Below are 21,804 nucleotides of genomic sequence, written 5' to 3'. Positions count from 1 at the left end.
AAGGGTGTATGGAAGATTTCAAATTTTACATCGCATGTAAGAAATGTGCATAGATTTGTGGGCCAAAAGATTTCAGCTAGCTGGAACGAAATGGCTGTGCGTGAAGAAAATTCCTATATATTGGAAATCGAACCAAATCAAGCTGAGCGGTCATATGACATTATGTCTGAGGAAAATAGTGCGCGGGAAGCTCTTGATTTCAACATCAATGAAGAGAATAACAGTTACTTAGATGGCGACCACGTGCTAGGCGAACAAGCAGAATACGAACAAATTGAAAGTATTGATAATAACACTATTCGTTCAGAACATTCGGAATCATCTTACTTGGAGTTACCAGAGAGAGAGGCTCTTCGTGCTAGCGACGAGGAAAGAACTTCTACCGAAAATTTAAATGCATAGTGCATCAGCCTGTGGCCTCTGCTGATGCACTAGAACTTGGCCAGTCTTCACCATTTATATCTCTGTTGCAGTCAGTACAAAATCGCCGGAGAAACATGACACGCAGCTGCGGCATTCGTTACAGTAACGTCGAAAGGGAAATTTTTTATATGAATTCATGCAACAAGGCCCGGAGGGTTACAATTTCTTCTATGCGAATACACCATGCCCAAGCATTAGAACATTGCAACGTGACTTACAGAAAAGATCAAAATCTATCGAAGAAGGCATTGTTAGAGTTGAGGAGCTTAAGGCATATATAATAAGAAATAATCTACCAATAATTGTAATAATGAGTGAAGATGCAACGAAGATCAACGGAGCTCTCGAATATGATTCTACTAGAAATAAAGTTTGCGGATTGGTAGCTCCTTTAGACAACAACGGAATGCCACAATGTGATTTATTTGAAATTACTAACCCTCGAAAACTCATTGCTGATGTTCATCAATATCCCATAGGACGTAATGTTGTGGTTACTATGGCTCAGCCGTTAAAAAAAAAACTGCACTTGTTTGCAATATTTTTGTACAGCAATCGCTCTTATCGATTTCGAGAAACATCGGCAGTCAATGAAGCAGTTGTGCGTGAGGTTAATAAAGTATTTACTTCAATCCGCTGCAATTGTTTGTTGTAAAAAGGATATTGTATTAGAATTAGATGAAGAATCCAACGAACGTACTCTAGACACAAAATACTATATCTCTCATTTGGAAAAGCCAGAAACTCACACTTATGGCATATTTTATAAATTAAACACATCGAAATACATTCGTGCACTTTTATTGACTTCTGCTAATACAATAAATAAAAATATGATTTGAATGAAACCTATATTGTTCTTCTTGTAACATAATTATTCCTTTTCTATTGGATTCATCGGCTGCTGATACACCTGCTTTGTTCGTTTCGCTCTCGAAAATTAATCCAGGAGAGTGCCAACATGGTAAGCTCCACGAAACAATGCGCGTCAAGGTAAAAATAGTACTGTGACCTGATGTCCTGAAATAAGAGTTATTTTTATATGAGATGCACCAGATAAAATAGAAAAACAAATGCCGCTATGGCTCTTTAATAAACTTAGTAAAAATGGCAATGTAAATGCTTTCGAAATGTATGTATAAAGCATTGATAAAAATTCATTTATTTCTCACTGTAGTACTAATTCAGTATATCTGTACAGTTGAATCTTTAGGAATATTCACTCAATGATTATAGATCAATGAACTAGTACTTACCGAAGGATTTCGTTTGAAGAAAGAATTCACCAGATCGGTTGATATAGAATGAATTACTTCCGAACACTTCATCTTCAAAACAGCTAAATCGTAGAATATTGTAAAAAATTGTCGTCGAGGAGTCAAATGTAGTTTTTGGACATTGCTAGGACAGAGATAAAAAGTGAGAAATTAATCCAAACTGGAAGTTGAAATTAGTCTGCGAGAAACCAAAAAGACGAAAAGGAGAAATCTAGTAAGTATGGATCAGAGTTTGATATAATTCCATTGATTCTCCGCAAACTCATTTCAGTTTCTAACTTTTATTACTTTGTTGAATCATGTTAACTTTCATTTGAAATACTTACGTGTTCAGTTTTAGAATAATCCACTACACTCAGGCCAGTGATAACCCGTCTTGCCCGTGTATTGTTTGATTATTGTTTTATTTCGTATTTAAATCTTTTCGATAGCGATTTTTTTACATGTATTGTTCATTTTTTTATATATAGTGGTTTTCAGCTGGACATAGAATGCGACGGAATCGTCGCAGGATAGCGAAATAATGAGCGTCAGAACCACTGATGCCAGGTTTGCAGATTGGTATGTAAATTTGCAATTTCGTTTGTTAGCAGACTTTGCAATTAAGTCGACTTTTTTGCAGATTTTCGAAATTTTTATAAACAATCGTCCATTTTAATGACTTTTGCTATTACTGTAGGGGTTTCGTTCGGTTTTTTCGTCATACTTCTAAATATTGAGGTCGCATAGGACCATTTCTAATAAGCAGACGCATAAAATTTCACCTGGCATCGCTGCCAGAAAATTGGACAGTTGTTTTAACCCCTTCGCTGTCTGTTGTTTTAAAATAACTAGCATTAGAGCCAAAAGAAAAATTAATCGGCTGTTGGATTGAGGCCAATTGCATTTTTAACTGATAAAATTCTTTAGCGACAATTGTTATTTCATTGTTCATCGAAAGCATCAACAAATGTATATCTGTCAAAGACGACCAGCTTTTTAGAGTAGCTTTTTTTAGCACAATCGAATAAAGCACGAGGTTTTGAAATCCAAGGCGTCGATTAATACAAAATATAAATGAAAAGGGAACATACTAAGCACAAAATAACCATTATGTACGATTCAGACGATCCGTCTTCTTTTGTCACAGTCAATCTCCGTCACCGGCACCGTCATCATTAATTACATGCATTCTTATGGAGCTATTCACACGTAACGTCACCGTCACGGAACGTCTTGACGGACGAAGCTTGTGAACGTTCCGGTAAAGAAAGTATTAAACTAATTTTGACGGAAGCTGACGTTCCGATGACGGTGACGGAAGGAGGCGGATCGTCTGAATCGTACATTCGCCCTTATTCTGAATAACGACGTATTGATTTTTCGATCGAATGTGGTTCGATCGAATCATAGCTACCTTTGATTTTGCTAGCGTTATGGGGAATAGAAATGAAATACGAGGGAAAAAACGATACGACGTTATTCAAAATAAGGGCGATTATGTCAAATAAATAGCACACGCTTAAAAAATCCGTGCAAGTTGTAGCCGTAATCTGCCACATATGCATTATCAATATGAATTCATTATGACTGAAGTTTTCTTACTAATAAATAAAAACTTAGTCATTGTAACGGTCAATTTAAAAAATATTTTTTCTGGTTTGTGGTCTCGAAGGGGTTGAATCGATGCGAATGACAGTTTCGCTATCTTTGCGGCATTTTGTCGCTATCTTATCGCATCGCAATCTTTTCTAGCCGACAGTTAAAATTACTATAGATTCCCGATGATAGTTTCACGGCGTCGCTACACTGATTCACTCCAGAACGAGAAAAATCGTTCTATCCCGAGAAATACACAAAATTTCTTCGCGAAGCAATATGCTCACACGTTGAGAGCTTCACAGGTAGTCCACATACTACTATGATCAAAATAAACATGAATATAAACATAATAATAACAAAAAAAATCTATATAAACCATATAAACATAATCCTGTTTGAGTAGTGAGTGCCAGGGTTACTATATTCACAGATTTTCCCTTAACAGCAAAAGATTTTTTATCTATATTTCACTGAACAGATTTTGCGTTTCAAATCTCGGAATTTTAAGGAATTCGCAAATTTATAGGGATATCTCATGAAACTGGCATATTTTTCAAACGTTTCTCACATATTTTTACTGATTTGAAACGAAAATATCCGTCGCAGATATTATGCATATTTTTCGAATTGAAAAACAGATTTTAAAATGGCAGCTCTGGTAAGTGCTTGATAGAATAAAAACAACACGTAAGCATTGTTGCCAAATCTAAATAAATAATGATTGTCATATTAATGGTTGCCAAATCGCTCGAAATTAGAATCAGTATTATGAGAATTCGAGCAAAGATAGATTGGAAATTCTGGATTTGATGGAATTATTGAGGATTTTCTTAGATTTTTGGACAGCTCTCATGAATGACGAAAAACTCGAAGGAATAAGAAAATTTCAAGCAGATTTCGCTGAAAAGTCGCTGCAAATCAGAAGTGTCGCCCCTCTCGGTTGTTCCACTTTTTCTGTAGATAAGTGAGATCTTACTTATTTTCGAATAACTATTTTTAAGCGTGTGCTTCTCAGAGATGTCAGATCTGCAGATTTGTGCGTAAAAATGCAGATTTCGGACATTGTGCTGCAAACATTTTTTGTTGTGCAGACTTTCGGTAAAAGTTTACAGACTTTTGAAATTATCGCGACCATTTTTTTGCTCGTCAAGTCAGGTTAGCGTATCATACTTTATAGAACCAACAAGACATACTTGCAAACTGCAGATTTTTTCCGTATATACAGACTTTTGCAACCCTGTCTGAAGATATTTGAAATTTTACCTGGCATCTCTGGTACTTGTCTTTATGTCAAGTTCAAAGCTTATCGTGATTCGTGAACACTTCTTGTAAATCAATATTGTAAGATAAGTGGCAATAGATATTTTTCATCAAACAAACGCTTTTAGAGAATTTAGATTTAGTATCGTAAAACCAAATGACTTTAGTTATCAGTTACAAAAGTTAAGAAAACTGAAGCAACATGGAGACACTGATACCGATTGTAAATAAGCTCCAAGATGCTTTCACTCAAATGGGTGTTCACATGCAACTAGATTTGCCACAGATAGCAGTGGTTGGTGGACAATCGGCTGGAAAATCTTCTGTATTGGAAAATTTCGTTGGAAAGTGAGTAAATATGAGATACACATATATACCTACGTGAAGAAAAATAAGACTGTGTTCTTGTTTACATGGACATATTACAGTTTTAGTATATTTATTGTTTATTGTAATGTGTGTAATTTATTTTGAAACCTCACCTGTTTTAATCACTTTGAGTAATGTTTTTTCCTTCAATATATCTACGCTAATTACTCGGGTTTATGAGCTTCTATCTACAAGATTGTATTGATTATTGTGCAACTATGAAACCGAGCAATGAGCATTACATTACCAACTTACGATAGGCCCTTGCGAATGTCATTACCAATATGTAATTAGGGCCAAACGTACGATAGGCCTTTGTGAATATCACAAAATACCTCATACAATGCTTAAAACCCGAGTAATTTACATTATTTTTCTGTAATTTTTAAAAGGTTGTATAGTACACATAGAAAAAAAACTGTGAAGATAAATTTGGGTTTCACACGATTTATTTTGCTGAAATAGAACAGAACGTCCAGTTTGATATTGGGAGTATTTTCCTTGATCGATTGGTTAATTTGACAATGAATTACATGCTAAATTCAACTTAATAAATCAGTTTAAAATTAACGAACTATAGATAAAGCCAATCACTCTTATTCTTGTTTATGGCCGTATGCGATACGTTCCAAAGTATGTCAAATTCATATTACTGTATACGTGTATACGTTCGAATTAATCGCACTTTCATGCATCGTACATATATAACACCAGCGCCAATCTGACTTTAAAACATCAGCTCTGATACAGACTACAGTTGTAATGAAAAATGTTTGATCTCATTTGTTATTTCACTAGTTTTTTCGCTGATTTTGTGCCATCATTCTTGCTTACGTTCGTATCCACCATTCGATGAACACATACTTTCGAATTAATTCGAACTGTGGTGGACGGAAGCGAACACGGAATAAAACGAACCGTTCACGGGAGTTCAAACTGATTTTATATATTTCTTAGTTTGTGAGGAAAGTGTCCTTCTTTCCGCTCGAGGTTAATATAACTGCGGTGCGTTGTTCTCTCTGTGAGTGATTGTGTAACTGTCTTCGATAGACTCTCACTCTCTCTGTAGGTGCGCACACAACTCGAAGATAGGGATAGGGATGATCATGAACTATACCCCATAGGCGCCCCTCCAGTTACACCAGAAATCGGACACGGTGTCCGGATCGGGTAACGACTGTACGAGTGTCCTCCGCTGGGTGATGCCCGATGTCCTGCTCGCACAAAAACGCTGGTTTAACTCTGTCTATTGAAATAGTTTGCTTTTTTCCAGAGAATACATGACTGCAAGAGTTGAGCGCAGTGTCTGAATACTGAAGGCTTTGAATGGTGATTTGTTTTGGGTGCCCGCATGCCTGAGAAGTATTGATGAAGCTGCTGTGCGAAGTCCGTGCGATCGATACTTGAAGATGGGGGATCGAAAAACTCCTGGCAAGCGTAATGGTTGTCCGTAAACTAGTTCAGCAGTAGAACACTTTAAATCCTCGCGATATGCACTTCTCAGTCCCAAAAGTACCACCGGAAGCTCTTCGCTCCATTTGATTCTTTTCCGGCACATCAACGCCGCCTTTAAGGTTTGGTGAAAACGTTCCACTATTCCATTTGCCTGAGGATGGCATGCCGTTGTGTGAATGTGATGTGACCCAGCTGTTTGCGGGGTTTCGGTTATTTCCGCTAGCTTGGCTAAAGTTCCATCGCTGCTGGTCAATACGGGTCGAATATGGGCTGGCATCCGTTGCAGAAACAGCATTTTGAGGAGATCGTCGTTGACATTTAGTCCGTTTGCGAGTTCCTGCATCTTAGACAAAAGATGTGTAGGGCGCATGTCACCGAGATCGGACGATCACAGTAACCGTTCAAACCGGGCTTGTGGAGAGAGAAAACCGTGCGATAAGCCTATCTTTGATGGCTTTGTATTTCTCCTGTAGTGGTGGATTTGCAACCAACTCGGCGATATGACAGATTACCGAATGGTCCACTTTTGCGATGATGTAAAATTTAGTTTCATCCTTCGTGACGTTGCCTAAAACAAACTGCGCTTCCGCCTGTGCGAACCGCATTTCTGGATTTCCGGAAGTTTTACTGAAACCGCGGCAGTGCGAGGAGTGTCATTTTCCTCAGCTGACATGGTTGAACAATGAAGATTGGGTACCGGAACGCGCCGATTGAAACAGAGGTGAGGTTAAGTTGCCGGACCGGGCCGAAGAAAACCGGAATTATTATTATTATTATTATTATTATTATTATTATTATTGTAAAAATCAACAGACACATTGTAGTCCTAATGATAATTTCTAATACTAAGTAAAAAATTTGCTGGAATTGTTTTCCGTGAAAGGTTGAAGTCAAATCCAGATGATACACGATTGAACGATCTTTGCAAGCCTAAAACGGCACCGTTTGTTCCATAGTTGGTGCGACGTAGAGGTAGTCGAAGAAAGGCGTTGTTACGGAGAGCACGGGGACGAACATTAATATTAACCTCACGGAGCAAAGCGGGGCAGTCAATCCTATCACTCAAAATATCAGCTATCATCAAAGCACGCGACAGCTCTCGTCGTACTTGTAGTGTGTCAAGACCAATCAGCAATCCGCGACTTTCATAGCTCGGCAGTTGATGTGGATTATTCCAAGGTAATCGTCGAAGAACAAAACGTACGAATCTACGTTGTATAGATTCTATTCTATGAGCTCCATTGAGGTAAAGAGGGTTCCAGACTACTGAGCAATATTCCAAAGTAGAACGAACGAGTGTACAGTATAGAGTCTTCAGGCAATAAATATCATTGAAGTGCTTAGCCATTCTAAATATGAATCCTAAACAGCGTGAAGCTTTCGCAACAATGTAGTTAATGTGCTGTTTGAATGATAACTGCTCATCGAGAAAGACACCAAGATCTTTGACGCATGTCGATCTACTAATCATGAATCCTTCAAGATAATATTCGAATTTGAACGGTAACTTTTTCCTTGTGAACGTAATGATTGAGCACTTTTCGGGATTCACTATCATATGATTGGTTTTGCACCAATTCGCAAAGATTTCCAATTGCCGTTGAAGGAATGCCGCATCTTCTGAGCTGCGGATGGTGTTATAGATCTTGAGGTCATCAGCGAAAGAGACTCGTGGTCCATCCAGACAAAGATTTACATCATTGAAGTACAGTAAGAAAATCAAAGGTCCAAGATGACTCCCTGTGGAATTCCAGACGTTGCAACAAATTCTTCAGAAAAACAATCATCAATTTTGATAGTAAGACGTCGATTGCTGAGATATGATTGTATCCATTGAATGACGTTTGCACCAAAGCCGAGTCGATTTAATTTTGCAATTGTGATGTCGTGATTGATTTTATCGAAAGCAGAAGAGAGATCTGTATAGATAACGTCCGTCTGCAACCCGTCTGACATAGCGTTTGTTATGTAAGATCTGAAAGATACGAGGTTAGTAGCTGTTGAACGCTTCGGCATAAACCCGTGTTGAGTATCATCAATGTACTGCTTGCAATGGTTAAAAATTTGAGTCAGAATGACTTTTTCGAATAATTTAGGAATTGCGCTAAGAGAAGTGATACGGTACGCGGTAGTTGTTCATATCGCTCTTGTCGCCTTTCTTGTAAACCGGATACATGAACGAAGCTTTCCACAAATCCGGAAACACTGCTGTAGTTAATGAGGTTCTGAATAAACGATAAAGTGGTGATATTATTCCAGCCGAACATTTCTTCAAAATAACTGCCGGTATGCCATCTGGTCCTGCAGAACTCGAAGACTTCAATCCAGCGATAGTCATCTGTACCGAATTCACGTCTATGTCAATGGAGTGCAAAAAGCAATTAGATACCGGAACGTTGATGGCCGCTCGTTCGATTTGCTGTGGGGATAATGTTTCAGTAGAGAAAACACGAGCGAATTGTTCCGAAAAGAGCTGACAAATTTCTTGAGTACTCGAACCGGTACGCTCACCGAATCGCATTAACGATGGTAATCCAAATTCCTTTCTTTGCTCATTCACGTGCTTCCAGAAAGCTTTTGGGTTAGACTTTATCCTATGCTGTACCTTCTTTAAATAATTGGCATGGCAGCGCTTCACGGTTTTCTTGTATAACTTATTTATCTGAATATAATTATTGCGCAAAACGTAACCTCCATACTTGGAGTATCGTGTCAGAGCAGCTCTTTTGGATGTTTTCAGATGTTTCAATTCAGCGGTTAGCCACGGCGGATGTTTGGAATGTCGGACGGATCGTTTCGGAACAAAGTAATCAATCGCGTAGATTAGTACATTGGAGAAGGTCTGTACAGCTGCGTTAACATCATCATTGTCGAGAATGTCATCCCAATCGATACTCATTAGGAAGGCAGTCATGCTATTATAGTCAGCTCTATTAAAATTATAGCTGATGATGCTGGAGGGGGCGCTGTCATGAGGTAAACGTTTAGTCTCGAGTACGATGTGTAGCGGAGGATGATGTCGAACACATTTCACTAGAGGAGACGGCGCAACGCAAATGTTGGGTACGATATCGGTTTTACTGGAGAAGCAAAGGTCGAGCATTCGGCCATTCTCATTAACGATGTGGTTGAATTGCCGCAGCAAGTTGAGATTATAACCATCGAGCAAGGTAGTTATGCTAGCGTGAAATGCTGAAAGTGCGGGATCAGCAAATAAAAATCCATCAGAAGTGGCACACCAATTCAAACTAGGGAAGTTAAAGTCTCCAACAACCAGGATTTCGTCGATGGGCAGCGGGGCAATGACTCGATATGTGACGTAATCAGCGACACATCACGACATCGATCCGGAGGAATGTAAATCACGCAAATGAAAAGCGAGAAATCAGCCAGTTGAACACGAACCCACACCTGCTCGACACAACGTCCCGGTGTGCTCTCAACCAGTTGAGCTTTTAAACGACGGTGAACCGCGATGAGCACTCCGGAATCGAAATATCACGAAAATGCGCACTCGTACAATACTTGCAAACTCACGTCGGGGTCACCAACTGTGGTGGACGGAAGCGAACACGGAAATAAACGAATAGGTGCGCACACAACTCGAAGAGCGCAGGATAGGGATGATCATGAACTATACCCCATAGAACAAGTCATTCTTGTTTTCACTCGAATGCGTACGAACGTGATTCCTGCACTGAAAATAATTAGCACGCTAGCATCATGTGCCAAGCATTTGAACTATCACTACTTGTAGAACACATGACATTCATGAAAACATACACTCAACTCATAAAATGAGTGTAAAACATGCTGATATTTAGTGGAAATCATGTTACATTTATCTGAAATGCACATAGAAATGATAAGATATATCGTTACTTTTAGATTCTATATGAATTTCATACGAATGTCACATTGTTTTTCATATAGATTTCAATTGAAACACAGTTGACCGAATCAAGTGTTTTTCACATTCATTTGCGCTGTACTCATTTTCACTTGAAAATGAAGTGTTTAACACATGTAGTTCGATTCAATAGCAAAACACATCACATCCAAAAGAAAAACATCTCAAAGCTAAGTAAAAAATAATCTCATCTTGCATCTTAGTGAATTTGCTCATGGAATCTTAAAACAAATCGCTTTGGTTATGTATTGACATGACAAAGCATATTAAATTGAAGTGCTGTTTACATATGAATCGATCGTGCAAATTTTTATCGGTGTATACAAAAGAAGTATTCGACCGTTCCACGACAAAAGGGCCTAACTGCAAATGACAGTTTCTCTTTGTTAACTTTTTCTTTTACGATTTACCGAACAGATTTTATATTTGACGCTTTACTCTTAGCAAAACTTTCAAGGTAAAACTAGAAGATTTCGATTTATATTGGAAACTTTAGAGAATTTGCAATGATGGCTTCGTAATAATCAAAAGAAAAAGTAAACTCAATTGCAGTTAGGCCCTTTTGTCGTGGGACTATCGTATTGTCATCGCAGGTAGTTGTTTTAGAACGATTCTCATCATCAAAGAAATGACGCAATTAGGTTTTGCACGATGACGACACAAATGAACTGCCGATGAATCAAGTTCATCTGTGACAGTTGCCGTGTACTTGTTTTGTTTTGCGACTGCAAGTTAAAAATTGAAAAATGACGAAAAAGTTCCTATTAAAAACGAATTCCACAGTGAAAATAACTAAAAAGATTGACCTGTATGTGTTTCCAGCATCAATGAGCGATATATGTATGAATCTGTTGAGTATGAGGCGACTTGCAATTTTTACATTCGAACGATGAATTTCTGATGAACTTTTAAACTGTAAACAAGTACACGTCGACTTTTAAAATAAGTTCATTCTGTTCATTTTGTGAGGTTATTAGGTTTTTTACCGTCACTGCTAACCTCAATCGGATGAACACATTTTGACAGTTCAGCAGTACTGTTTGTAAACAGAAATTTCTTTTGTTTGTTTATTGACAAATTGGATCAGACCATCTACGGTCCGTATCGCCTAAATAAAGTTTTAAAACATTTGCTCACGATTGAATACGGTTTGTTTTTGATATTTATTAAATAAAAGTGACAAGTTGCAAAGTGTAAAGATAATCGTTTTAGATGTGCTCTTCGATTCTTGTTTAAGCTTGTTTGTAAACAGTACCGCTGAACTGTCAAAACTTAATTAAGTTTTTTATCGTGACGACACAAATGAACAAGTATTCATCCTTGACAGTTCAGACAGTTCCTACGGTCTATATCGCCTAGATAGAGTTTTAAAACATTTGTTCACGATTGGATACGGTTTGTTTTTGAGATTTATTAAATAAAAGTGACTAGTTGCAAAGTGTAAAGATAATTGTTTAAGACGTGTTCTTAGATTTTTGTTCAAGCTTGTTTGTAAACAGTACCGCTGAACTGTCAAGGATGAATGCTTGTTCATTTGTGATGTCACGATAAAAAATCTAATATGCTATCTAATATGCACTGGTTCGCTCTATACTCGAATATGCTGCAGTCTGGGCTCCCTATTATCAACTCGACATCCAACGCATAGAAGCTATTCAGCATAAATTTATTCGGTTTGCACCTCGTAGTCTTCCTTGGAGGGATCCCAACAACCTTCCCAGCTATAGTGAGCGCTGTAAACTTATTGATTTAGACTTGTTATCCGTACGCCGAGACATCTGTAAATCTATTTTCGTGGCGGATTTGTTACAATCTCAAACTGATTGCCCCGAATTGTTACATAAACTTAACCTAGCTATTAATTTTCGCAACCTCCGATCTCATCCATTTCTCAGAATTCAATCTGCTCGCACTATATCGAACCGTTTTCTAGTATGTGCCGTCTATTTAATCGATGTTCTCACTTGTTCGATTTTCACTTATCTCGCAACACCGTGAAAAAATTATTTCTGAACTACTTCTCTACTTCTTAAGTATTAAGGTTAGTAATAGGGGTAGTTTTAATTATCAGTAATAAGTTTATGACATGGTATCTGCTGGATTATTGTGATCTTTCCCACTCCTTCTCTCTACAATCTCTATTGGAAACTAACTAGATTCGCTCGTTGAAAGTAACTTGGTCGTCCCTTCTACTTTTTCTTTGTCATCCACCATCCGTTTTTCGATCACTAACCAGATCTTTATGCCGATTCTACCCCGTCGTTTTCTCTGTCTTCCACCATCTTTTTGGTCACTAATTAGATCTACATGCTGGTTCTAACACCGTCGTTAGCCCACTCTCGTTAATTACCCCACCCCCTCACCAACCCTTATATAACATTTACCTATTCACTTTTTTCTTCTCTCTCACCTTTTAAGCAAGAGCGCTATTACCGCCCTGCAATGCCTAATGTCATCAACTAGTTATAGATAGGGTTATAGATTTAGTTTTAATTGTTAGTGTTAAGCCCAAATGTATCTGTTGGATCATTGTAATCTGTTGATACAAATGATGAGGAGGTTTTATGCCTGCTGGAAAGAGAGATTGCCAAATTTCATCTCCATCGGGCTTTTTCCTGCTTCAAAATAAATAAATAAATATTACTTACGAGACGGGCGAACAACGTTGAACTATTCACTGCATGAAAGAGAGAACGGTGAAAATAAATAAGCAATAATCGTAGAGAACCCAAATATACTAATACATTCTTCGCTGCTGGTATTAGGTTTTGCACGAACATGCCATAACCTCACAAAATGAACAGAATGAACTTTGTTTGACTGTCGACGTGTACTTGTTTACCGTTTAAAAGTTCATCGTTCGAATGTAAAAATTGCAAGTCGCCTCACACTCAACAGATTCATACATATATCGCTCCTTGATGCTGGGAACATATACAGGGCAATCTTTTTAGTTATTTTCACTGTGGAATACGTTTTAAACAGGCACTTTTTCGTCATTTTTCAATTTTTATCTTGCAGTCGCAAAACAAATCAAGTACACGGCAACTGTCAAAGATAAACTTGATTGATCGGCAGTTCATTTGTGTTATCATTGTTCAAAGCTAATACATCGTGCATGTTCGTTTTATACATTCGTTTGTCATTCGTTCATTTACTTTACTCTTCGAATTGGTTCGAATCAGGTTTTGCACGAACATGACATAACCTCACAACCTGAACAAAATGAATCAATTTTGACAGCTGTCAGTGGTTTGTTTGTATGTTCATTGCGTTCATTCTAATTTGAATGCGTGTTAATGGATATGTAAACAAACCACTGATAGCTGTCAAAAGATGAATTTGATTCATCGGCAGTTTATCGGTACTTCATTCGAGTGGTCATCATGCAAAATCTAATAGCGTCACTGCGATGATCGTTGGTTTCCATTCTTCGCGAAGCATTTTTTATCTAATAAATTCATCATATCTCGTGAGGTAGCAGCAATGGGAGAGTGCTGGGATATGGTTCATCACATAACAGACTATGGTAAAAATGCAGGGGGAAAAGTCTTAATTTGCTTGTATCAAAGACAGCACGAACAATCATCGCGAATTAGGTTTTGACGATGATCGCTGTATGAATATTCGTTCCATATTCGCGTTAAGTCATTCGGTGGTGTCCAACGATAGCTCAAAACTGGTAATTGGTAGGAAAATTGGATGGTTGGCTCGGTAAATTTATAATGAAATGAATCACTTCCGTTATATACAAAGTTCGCTTTTATTTTGGTTTGCGATCGTTACAGTGTTGCAAGATTTAATATGTCGTACACTACAAATAAAGAATATCAAAATCGTAACTATTTAATACCATTCATTCACCCCCCGTTGATAATTCAGTTTCAACAGAAGGCATCAAAGCAATCTCTGTTATTGCTCGTTTGTATTCACCACTCGCTGTTTTGACTACCACTACTCGTACAATGTTGTCGTCGCCCGGATGCAGAACAACAATTCGTCCTCTTCCAATGTTGAGATGGAAGATTTTTCTTTACCACCAGGACCAAAGAGCCAACCTTATAATTTTGATTATCTTTCTTATTCCATTTTTGATGGCCTTGTAAATGGTGAAGGTATTCGCGTGACCACTTACTCCGAAAGTGTTGATTCATCTATTCAGGCGTCCCACTTTCTCGTCCTTTTAAGACGGTACCGGTAAAGCCACACCTGATCGGCCAATCAAAAAATGAGATGGTTTTAAAACTGAATAATCGCTGGGATCCCATCAAAGTGTGGACTTCTTGGGGGGATGAAATGCCAGCGAATGCCCTTAGAACTACAAGAAGCTTATTTTTTTTATGCTGTTGGTCTTCGAACATTTGCCGGAGGACTGCTAGCTCATGATGTGCTCCGACAAACGTAGTTGCATTGTCGCTATGTATATCACTTGGTAATCCACGGCGACTAGAAAAACGATATAGCGCTGCTATGAATTGGTTCGTCGACAAATTTGAGACCAATTCCAAATGAATTACTTTTACCACCATACAAACGAATACAACAACGTATCCCTTGTAGAGTTTTGTACTACGGCCTCCCAATTTCAGCATAAATGGACCAGCGTAGTCGATTATCACCTTGAAAAAGGTGGCGATGGGTTCACTCGAACTTCTGGAAGGTTTCCCATGGACTGTACACCAAGAACAGGACGCTGATGTGCGCACACTTGACACGATAACACTATCTTCTTTATGACTTGTTTAGCGTGAATTGGCCAGTAATGTTGCCGAACGATAGCCAAAAGCCCATTCTGACCGACATGGAAATATTCATGGTGTAATCCGCAGGTGATTATTTCTGTGATGTGGTGTTTCTGTGGCAATAAAATTTGATGCTTACCGTCGTAAGGGATCGTCGAATGTTTCAAGCGGCCACCAACTCGAATCAGACCGTCTTCGCTATTGAACAATGCCAAATTGGGAAATGGAATCCGTTGATTAGAATCCGATTTTAACGCCTACAGAACATCGCCAAACACTTAACGTAAATAATTGACCTCTCTACTTCTCTGATTTCATCAGATGTATTGTCACCGAACTTCTGCCGTTTAAACACCTTCAGTTCAATGTAGCTATGGACATACACCCATGCTCGAAGAATTCGACCTTACCTCCGGAATATTATATTCATCTAACGGTTCAAGTTCATACAAAACAGGACTTAAACACTTAATAGTGGTGCACCACACCACCACTGTTTATTATGCAAAAGTTCATTCGGTAGCAGACCACGCGATATCACATCTGCCGGATTGTGTTCCGATCGTATGTAACTCCACTGGTAGCCATGTGTCATTTCGACAATCGCAGCAACGCGATTCGCAACAAATTGATTGAGACTATGAGGGGACATCCTCAACCAACATAACACTATTTGGGAATCGCACCACAGTTGAAAATCATACAATCTAATTTTTATTGCAGAAATCACCTTTAGAACCAGCTCTGCCAACAACTTGGCGCCACATAGCTCAAGTTGTGGAATCGTCGTTGGTTTGAGTGGGGCAATACGTGATTTGCTAGCCACTAAACTTCCAGATTAATCTCAAAATTTTGATACTGTTGCTTATTCCAGCTTCATCAAAGCTGACTTGTTTTTCTTGAAGCTCCGTTGGTATAGAGTTCAAAACATCGACCCTGTTTGAGCAAAACATATGCACTTAAAAGCCACCACGACGTAGCAGCTCAGTTAACTCGGAATAGATGCGAATATCTTCTTCAATTGACGAACCACCGGTCAAAAAATCGTCAATGTAACTGTCTTCTACGATAAGTCTCCCCGCGAGTGGCAAATCAGCACCTTCGTCTACTGCCAGTTGAAGCAATACTCTCGTCACATGATGTGGCGAACAAGCAACACCGTTTGTGACGGTTTGCAACTCATACGTTTTCAAATGGCCGTCACTATTCCACCAGAGGATTCGCTAATATTTGCAGTCATCTTTATACAACCTTACTTGCCGGTACATTTTTGAAATATCGGCTTTTAGAACAATCTGATTCTGCATTCATCATTCATCGGAGTATGATCGAAACGATATCGTTTTGTACTGTGGGTTCCACTAAAAGTGTTTCGTTAAGCGATAAACCTGTGGTGGTTTTGGCCGATGCATCAAACAACACTCTTGTTTTTGTCGTCGAACTCGAAGCTTTATAAACAGAGAGGAGAGTTTATTTATTTATTTATTTATTTATTTATTTACAATCAACAGACACAATTTGGTCCTAATGATAATTCCTAATAATATTCAGAAAATTTGTACGTATTCTGCTTCGTGACACATTAAAATCATACCCAGATGAAACGCGGTTGAACGATCTCTGTAAACCAATAATAGAACCGTTTGCGCCATAGTTGGTACGTCGTATAGGAAGTCGAAGAAAAGCACTGTTGCGGAGAGCTCTGGGTCGCACATTAATATTAATTTCGTTGAGCAAAACGGGACAGTCGATCCTACCGTTGAATATATCTGCTATTATCAAAGCGCGTGATAATTCTCGTCGCACTTGTAATGTGTCGAGACCCATTAATAACCCGCGACTTTCATAACTAGGTAGTTGATGAGGATCGGTCCACGGCAATCGACGAAGAGCGAAGCGAACGAATCTACGCTGTATTCCCTCAATTCTATGAGCACCGTTCAGGTAGCATGGGTTCCAAACTGCCGAGCAATATTCGAGAGTTGAACGAACAAGCGAGCAGTAAAGCGATTTTAGACAGTGTATGTCTGTGAAGTGCTTAGTTATTCTCATTAAGAATCCTAAGCTACGGGAAGCTTTAGCTACAATGTAACTGATGTGATGCTTGAATGTAAGTTGCTCATCGAGATGGACGCCAAGATCCTTAACGCTAGTAGATCTTCCAATCGAGGATCCATCCAGAAAGTATTCGACATGCAATGGCATTTTTCTCCTCGTGAACGTAATGGCCGAGCATTTGTCTGGATTTACAATCATACGGTTAACTTTACACCAATCTGCGAAGATTACCAATTGCCGCTGGAGAAAGGCTACGTCTTCTAAGTTGCGGATGATGTGATAGATCTTGACATCATCAGCAAACAATAAGCGAGGACCTTCCAAGGCAAAATTGACATCATTGAAGTACAGTAAAAATATTAACGGTCCTAGATGACTACCCTGTGGTATTCCGGATGATGCGAGGAACTCTCCGGAAGTATGATCGTCAATTTTAACTGCTAAACGACGATTCCTAAGATACGACTGCAACCAACGAAGAATGTTCGAACTGAATCCAAGTCTGTCCAACTTAGCAACCGTGATGTCGTGGTTGATTATATCGAAAGCGGAGGAAAGATCTGTGTAGATAACGTCCGTTTGTAAACCGTTAGACATTGCATCAAACACATAAGACAAAAACGATAGTAAGTTTGTGGTTGTTGAGCGGTTAGGCATGAAACCGTGTTGAGTATCGACGATATATTGCTTGCAGTGATTGAAAATTGGTGTCAGTATAACCTTTTCGAACAGCTTTGGTATAGCGCTAAGGGAAGTGATACCGCGGTAGTTGTTTATATCCTTTTTATCGCCTTTCTTGTGGACTGGGAACATAAAGGAAGCTTTCCATAAATTGGGGAAAACTTCTGTAGCGAGAGACATTCGAAACAGTTTGCAGAGGGGAGCGATTACTCCACGCGAGCACTTTTTAAGAATAACTGCCGGTATTCCATCGGGGCCTGGAGAATTTGAGGCTTTCATTCCTACAATTGCCGTCCGTATTGAGTCTTCGTCAATATTGATGCAGTTCAATGAGTTATTAGACAGGGGAACGTTAAGTGCTGCGGCAGCAATTTGCTGCTGAGTCAGGATTTCATTTGAAAAAACCCTAGAAAACTTTTCCGCAAACATCTGGCAGATTTCCTGTGTGCACGAACCAGTACGATCTCCAAAGCTCATTGACGAGGGCAACCCAAATTCTTTCCTTTGCTCATTCACATGTTTCCAGAAATACCTTGGATTTGATTTCAGTTTTCGTTGTACGTTGTTCAAGTAGTTGGCATGGCAGCGCTTAACGGTTTTCTTGTACAACTGATTTATCTGCACGTAGTGATTACGCAGGGAAAATCCTCCATGTTTAGAATACCTCTTTAGAGCGGCTCTTTTGGTCGTTTTCAGATGTCTCGCTTCCGCAGTCAGCCATGGTGGATGCCGGGTCTGCCGTCTCGATCGTTTCGGTACATAGTAGTCGATTGCGTAGCTCATAACATTAGAAAACGTCTGCACAGCAGCATTGACATCATCGTTGTCGAGAACTTCATCCCAGTCGATTTGCGTCAAGAAGTCGGTCATATTGGTGTAGTCGGTTCTACTAAAATTATAGCAGATGATGTCCATTGGAATGCAGGCGTTCTGTAAGCGATTTGAATCGAGCACAATATGTAGTGGAGGATGATGACGAACGGAATTGACCAGAGGGAACGGTGAAGCACTAATCTTTGGTGCAACATCTTCTCTACTTGAAAAGCAAAGATCCAACATCCGGTTATTTTCATTAACGACAGGATTCGACTGTCGAAGAAGGTTGAGGTTGTAGCCGTCGAGCATGGTTGTAATGCCAATGTGGAAAGTGGAGAGCGCCGGATCAGGAAAGAAGAAACCACCGGAACTTGTTTGCCATTTTATGCTGGAAAAGTTGAAGTCTCCCACAATCAAGATTTCATCTACGGGTAGTACATGAGTGGAAGTAATTTCTTGCAACGACTGTATGTGTGCATCGATTAGCGGTAGATCGCGGCATCGGTCCGGAGGAAGATATATCACACAAAGGTAGAGGGAAAAATTGACCAGTTTCAAACGCACCCAAACCTGCTCCACGCATTTACCAGATGCGGTTTCGATCAGTTGCGCCTTCAAACGACGATGCACTGCGATAAGCACCCCGCCTCCAATAGTTTTTGAGTTATTTAAGGGGCTGCGATCGGTACGGAAGACTTCGTAGTTGGATCCAAAACCTTGAACGGAGAGCGTACAATCACTGAGCCAGGTCTCCGAAAGAGCGATGATGTCGAAGCAATCATCCGAACAAGCCAGCAAATAGTCGGTGATGTGCATGTTCATGCCTCCAACGTTCTGGTAGTACAAGTGCAGCGGTTGACTAGATTGATCGTGCGATGGATAACTGCAAACGACGGGAAGTGAATCAACGCCTGAATCGTTTGAGACTGAATTGTACTTGCCGTCTGAGATGGTTTGGAAGACCCCTTCCGCGTTCCCACTCACAGGGCCGGGACGACTGATGACCGCTGGCTGCAATAGCTCGACTGTGGGGAACGTATCAGGGGCTTCCATGGTGCGAACATCTGTGCATCCCGGTATCCGATTCAAAGCGAGAGGAGGACATCTATAAGTGCGAGAGAGATCAGCACTTGGAAAGGACGGAATATGCAAATACTTGCCGAGATGAGACATTTGGAAGACTCTTTCACCACACCCACGCACAGGACCAGGACGACTGGAGAACGCTGGCTGCTGTGGCACGACTGTGGCGGGGGGTTCGAGAGCTTCCAAAATATCAACTTCAGTGCGTCCCGGTGTGGTTCCATTGTACTCTCATAACGTTTGCCGGGGCGGTGTTCTCATCAAACGGAGCGGGCTGGGTGTTACTTCGTCTACATTCATAACGGTGCTGCATCCATTTTCGTCGGGAATCGGTGGAGAAATATCGATTGGAGGATACCAGATGTTTTGCTTTTTGTTGTCTTCGAACTCGCGAAACAAAACACCTTGTGGCCAGGTGTCGGGATTAAGAGCCGCTTCCCGAAATTTGGGCAGTATCCCAACTTTGAAGGAGACAAAGTTCAGAGTATTTACGTCGACATCTCTTTTCACCAGCGGGATGACCGTGACATCTTCGCTGCACTCTAAACCATCTTTTGTTAGCTGCGAAACCATCTCCTTACTAACGCTGGGGTGAAAACGTGACAAGTAAATCCATACGAGGGAGCAGGGCGTTGGAACTGTGGCGATATTACAGTTATCCGATGGTTTCCGGCAACCTTCCAAGGTTTTACTTGGCTCAGAACTATCTTCCCGACGACGCTTCGCATTGGGACCAAATCCGTCGGGCTTCGGCGGCAGCGGCGACGAAACAGGCACTTTGCGCGAGAGACGAGATATTTGCTGGCTATTCTTTTTAATTTCGGCCTTCAGCTCAGCAAAAATCGATTCTGTTCTCTCTGCGATAGATGCAAATGCGCTTCCAAACGAAGAAACCGAGTCGCGGAAACGAGCAAGTTTGATCAGTTTACAACACTCATCGCATATCCAAAACAGGTTGGGATTTTCGTCCAAAACTTTCAGAAACGGCTTGTTGAGTTTTGCGCATTTCATATGTACCAAATGATGGCAAAAACCTGAACACTCAACAAAATCTTCCTCCGATTTTACAGTTTTGGCACAACGATCACAAGCATTAGCCATAGTGAACAAATCTCAGGATGCCAACAGTGAAATTCAGATGGCGCTTCGGTCGGGTAAGAGAGAGCGTGAAACTGAGTATCTTGATAAAACGATATCTTCGATAGGCGTCACTTCGCGATACGATAGCAAAAGAGCGGCAACGAAACTGACCGAAAAACACCACAAATTATCTTCACTTCACCACGACACAAAAAACTGTCCAATTCTTATCGAGACTACGAGTAACGCAGGAAATAGAAACGAATAAAAACCACTATAAATCAATAAAAAGTGCTAGTGCGTCGATCACACGAACAATGGCGGTACGTTGTTTACAAACACTATGAGTTGGCATCACTGGGAGTTTGATGCGGTGTCCTAGTGCTGCTCCCAAAAAAGTATAATTTCTATGTGTTGTTTGATACGTATAGTTATAAATTCGGTTGAAATAGTTATTTTGAGTGATGGTGCAGGTGTAGCAAATGTGTGTTTTATAGTGAGAGTGCTATTTATTGAATAATATTGATCCCGGAACTAAAGATGCTCAAGCGGCGGAAACTGAGAATTTACCGCTCGAAAACTCAACGATGTTAACCTGTTAACCGATCGAAGCGCCGTCTGCATGTCATTGTCGGTGTTGTCGGATTTCTATGGAGTATGTGAAAGTTTACAAGTCGATCGTGTCATTCAGACTGAAGGCTTAGTGTTGGTCGGCAGCGGACCTATTCGCGAGTGTTTTTGTTTTATTCTTTCAGTGGTCATGTTTCATCTCGCGTTGCTGGCAGCAGAGTTAGCCGGAGAAAAGGGATGCTGGTGAGATCGTTCCTTGGAGATATTTTATATTTTTCTTATATTTCTCCTGAGTATCGAAAATCAGGTTTTGTTGAGATCGTATTGTTTACCAAAACATATCCGGATCTCTTTCCCTCCCTACTAACAAATCTCCTATCCCGTGATGCTCGTGGAGATACAGTGGTACCAGCGGTCTCTAGAAACAACGAGTATCGGACTAACATTCCTTCCTTTCCCTCAGTAGCACAGCCTTTGGTCGTAGCCAGCGTCGTTATTG

At 40.0% G+C, this 21,804-nt stretch overlaps 1 protein-coding gene and 1 long non-coding RNA gene across 5 annotated transcripts in view; one reads left to right on the top strand and one right to left on the bottom strand.

Annotated features, from left to right (window-relative positions):
• Positions 1 to 1,217: 1,217 nt before the first annotated feature.
• LOC131429907 (uncharacterized) lies at positions 1,218 to 2,474 on the bottom strand. Its single transcript, XR_009229471.1, has 3 exons — positions 2,027 to 2,474; positions 1,680 to 1,824; positions 1,218 to 1,443 (listed from the first exon to the last, which is right to left on the bottom strand). It is a non-coding gene; the product is annotated as an uncharacterized LOC131429907 (long non-coding RNA).
• Positions 2,475 to 4,583: 2,109 nt separating this feature from the next.
• Positions 4,584 to 21,804, top strand: part of LOC131429748 (dynamin) — a 1,035,717-nt gene continuing 1,018,496 nt past the window's right edge. For 2 of the 4 annotated variants that reach the window (XM_058594080.1, XM_058594078.1), the window contains exon 1: positions 4,584 to 4,889. In XM_058594080.1, the coding sequence (XP_058450063.1) occupies positions 4,744 to 4,889 (146 nt within the window). In that variant the 5' untranslated portion in view covers positions 4,584 to 4,743. The remainder of the gene's footprint in view (positions 4,890 to 21,804) is intronic. The other 2 variants (XM_058594079.1, XM_058594081.1) reach the window with 1 other exon arrangement.

Source organism: Malaya genurostris, chromosome 2, assembly GCF_030247185.1.
Source record: "Malaya genurostris strain Urasoe2022 chromosome 2, Malgen_1.1, whole genome shotgun sequence".
Taxonomy (NCBI): Eukaryota; Metazoa; Arthropoda; class Insecta; order Diptera; family Culicidae; genus Malaya; species Malaya genurostris.
This window is presented reverse-complemented; position numbering and strand designations above follow the sequence as displayed.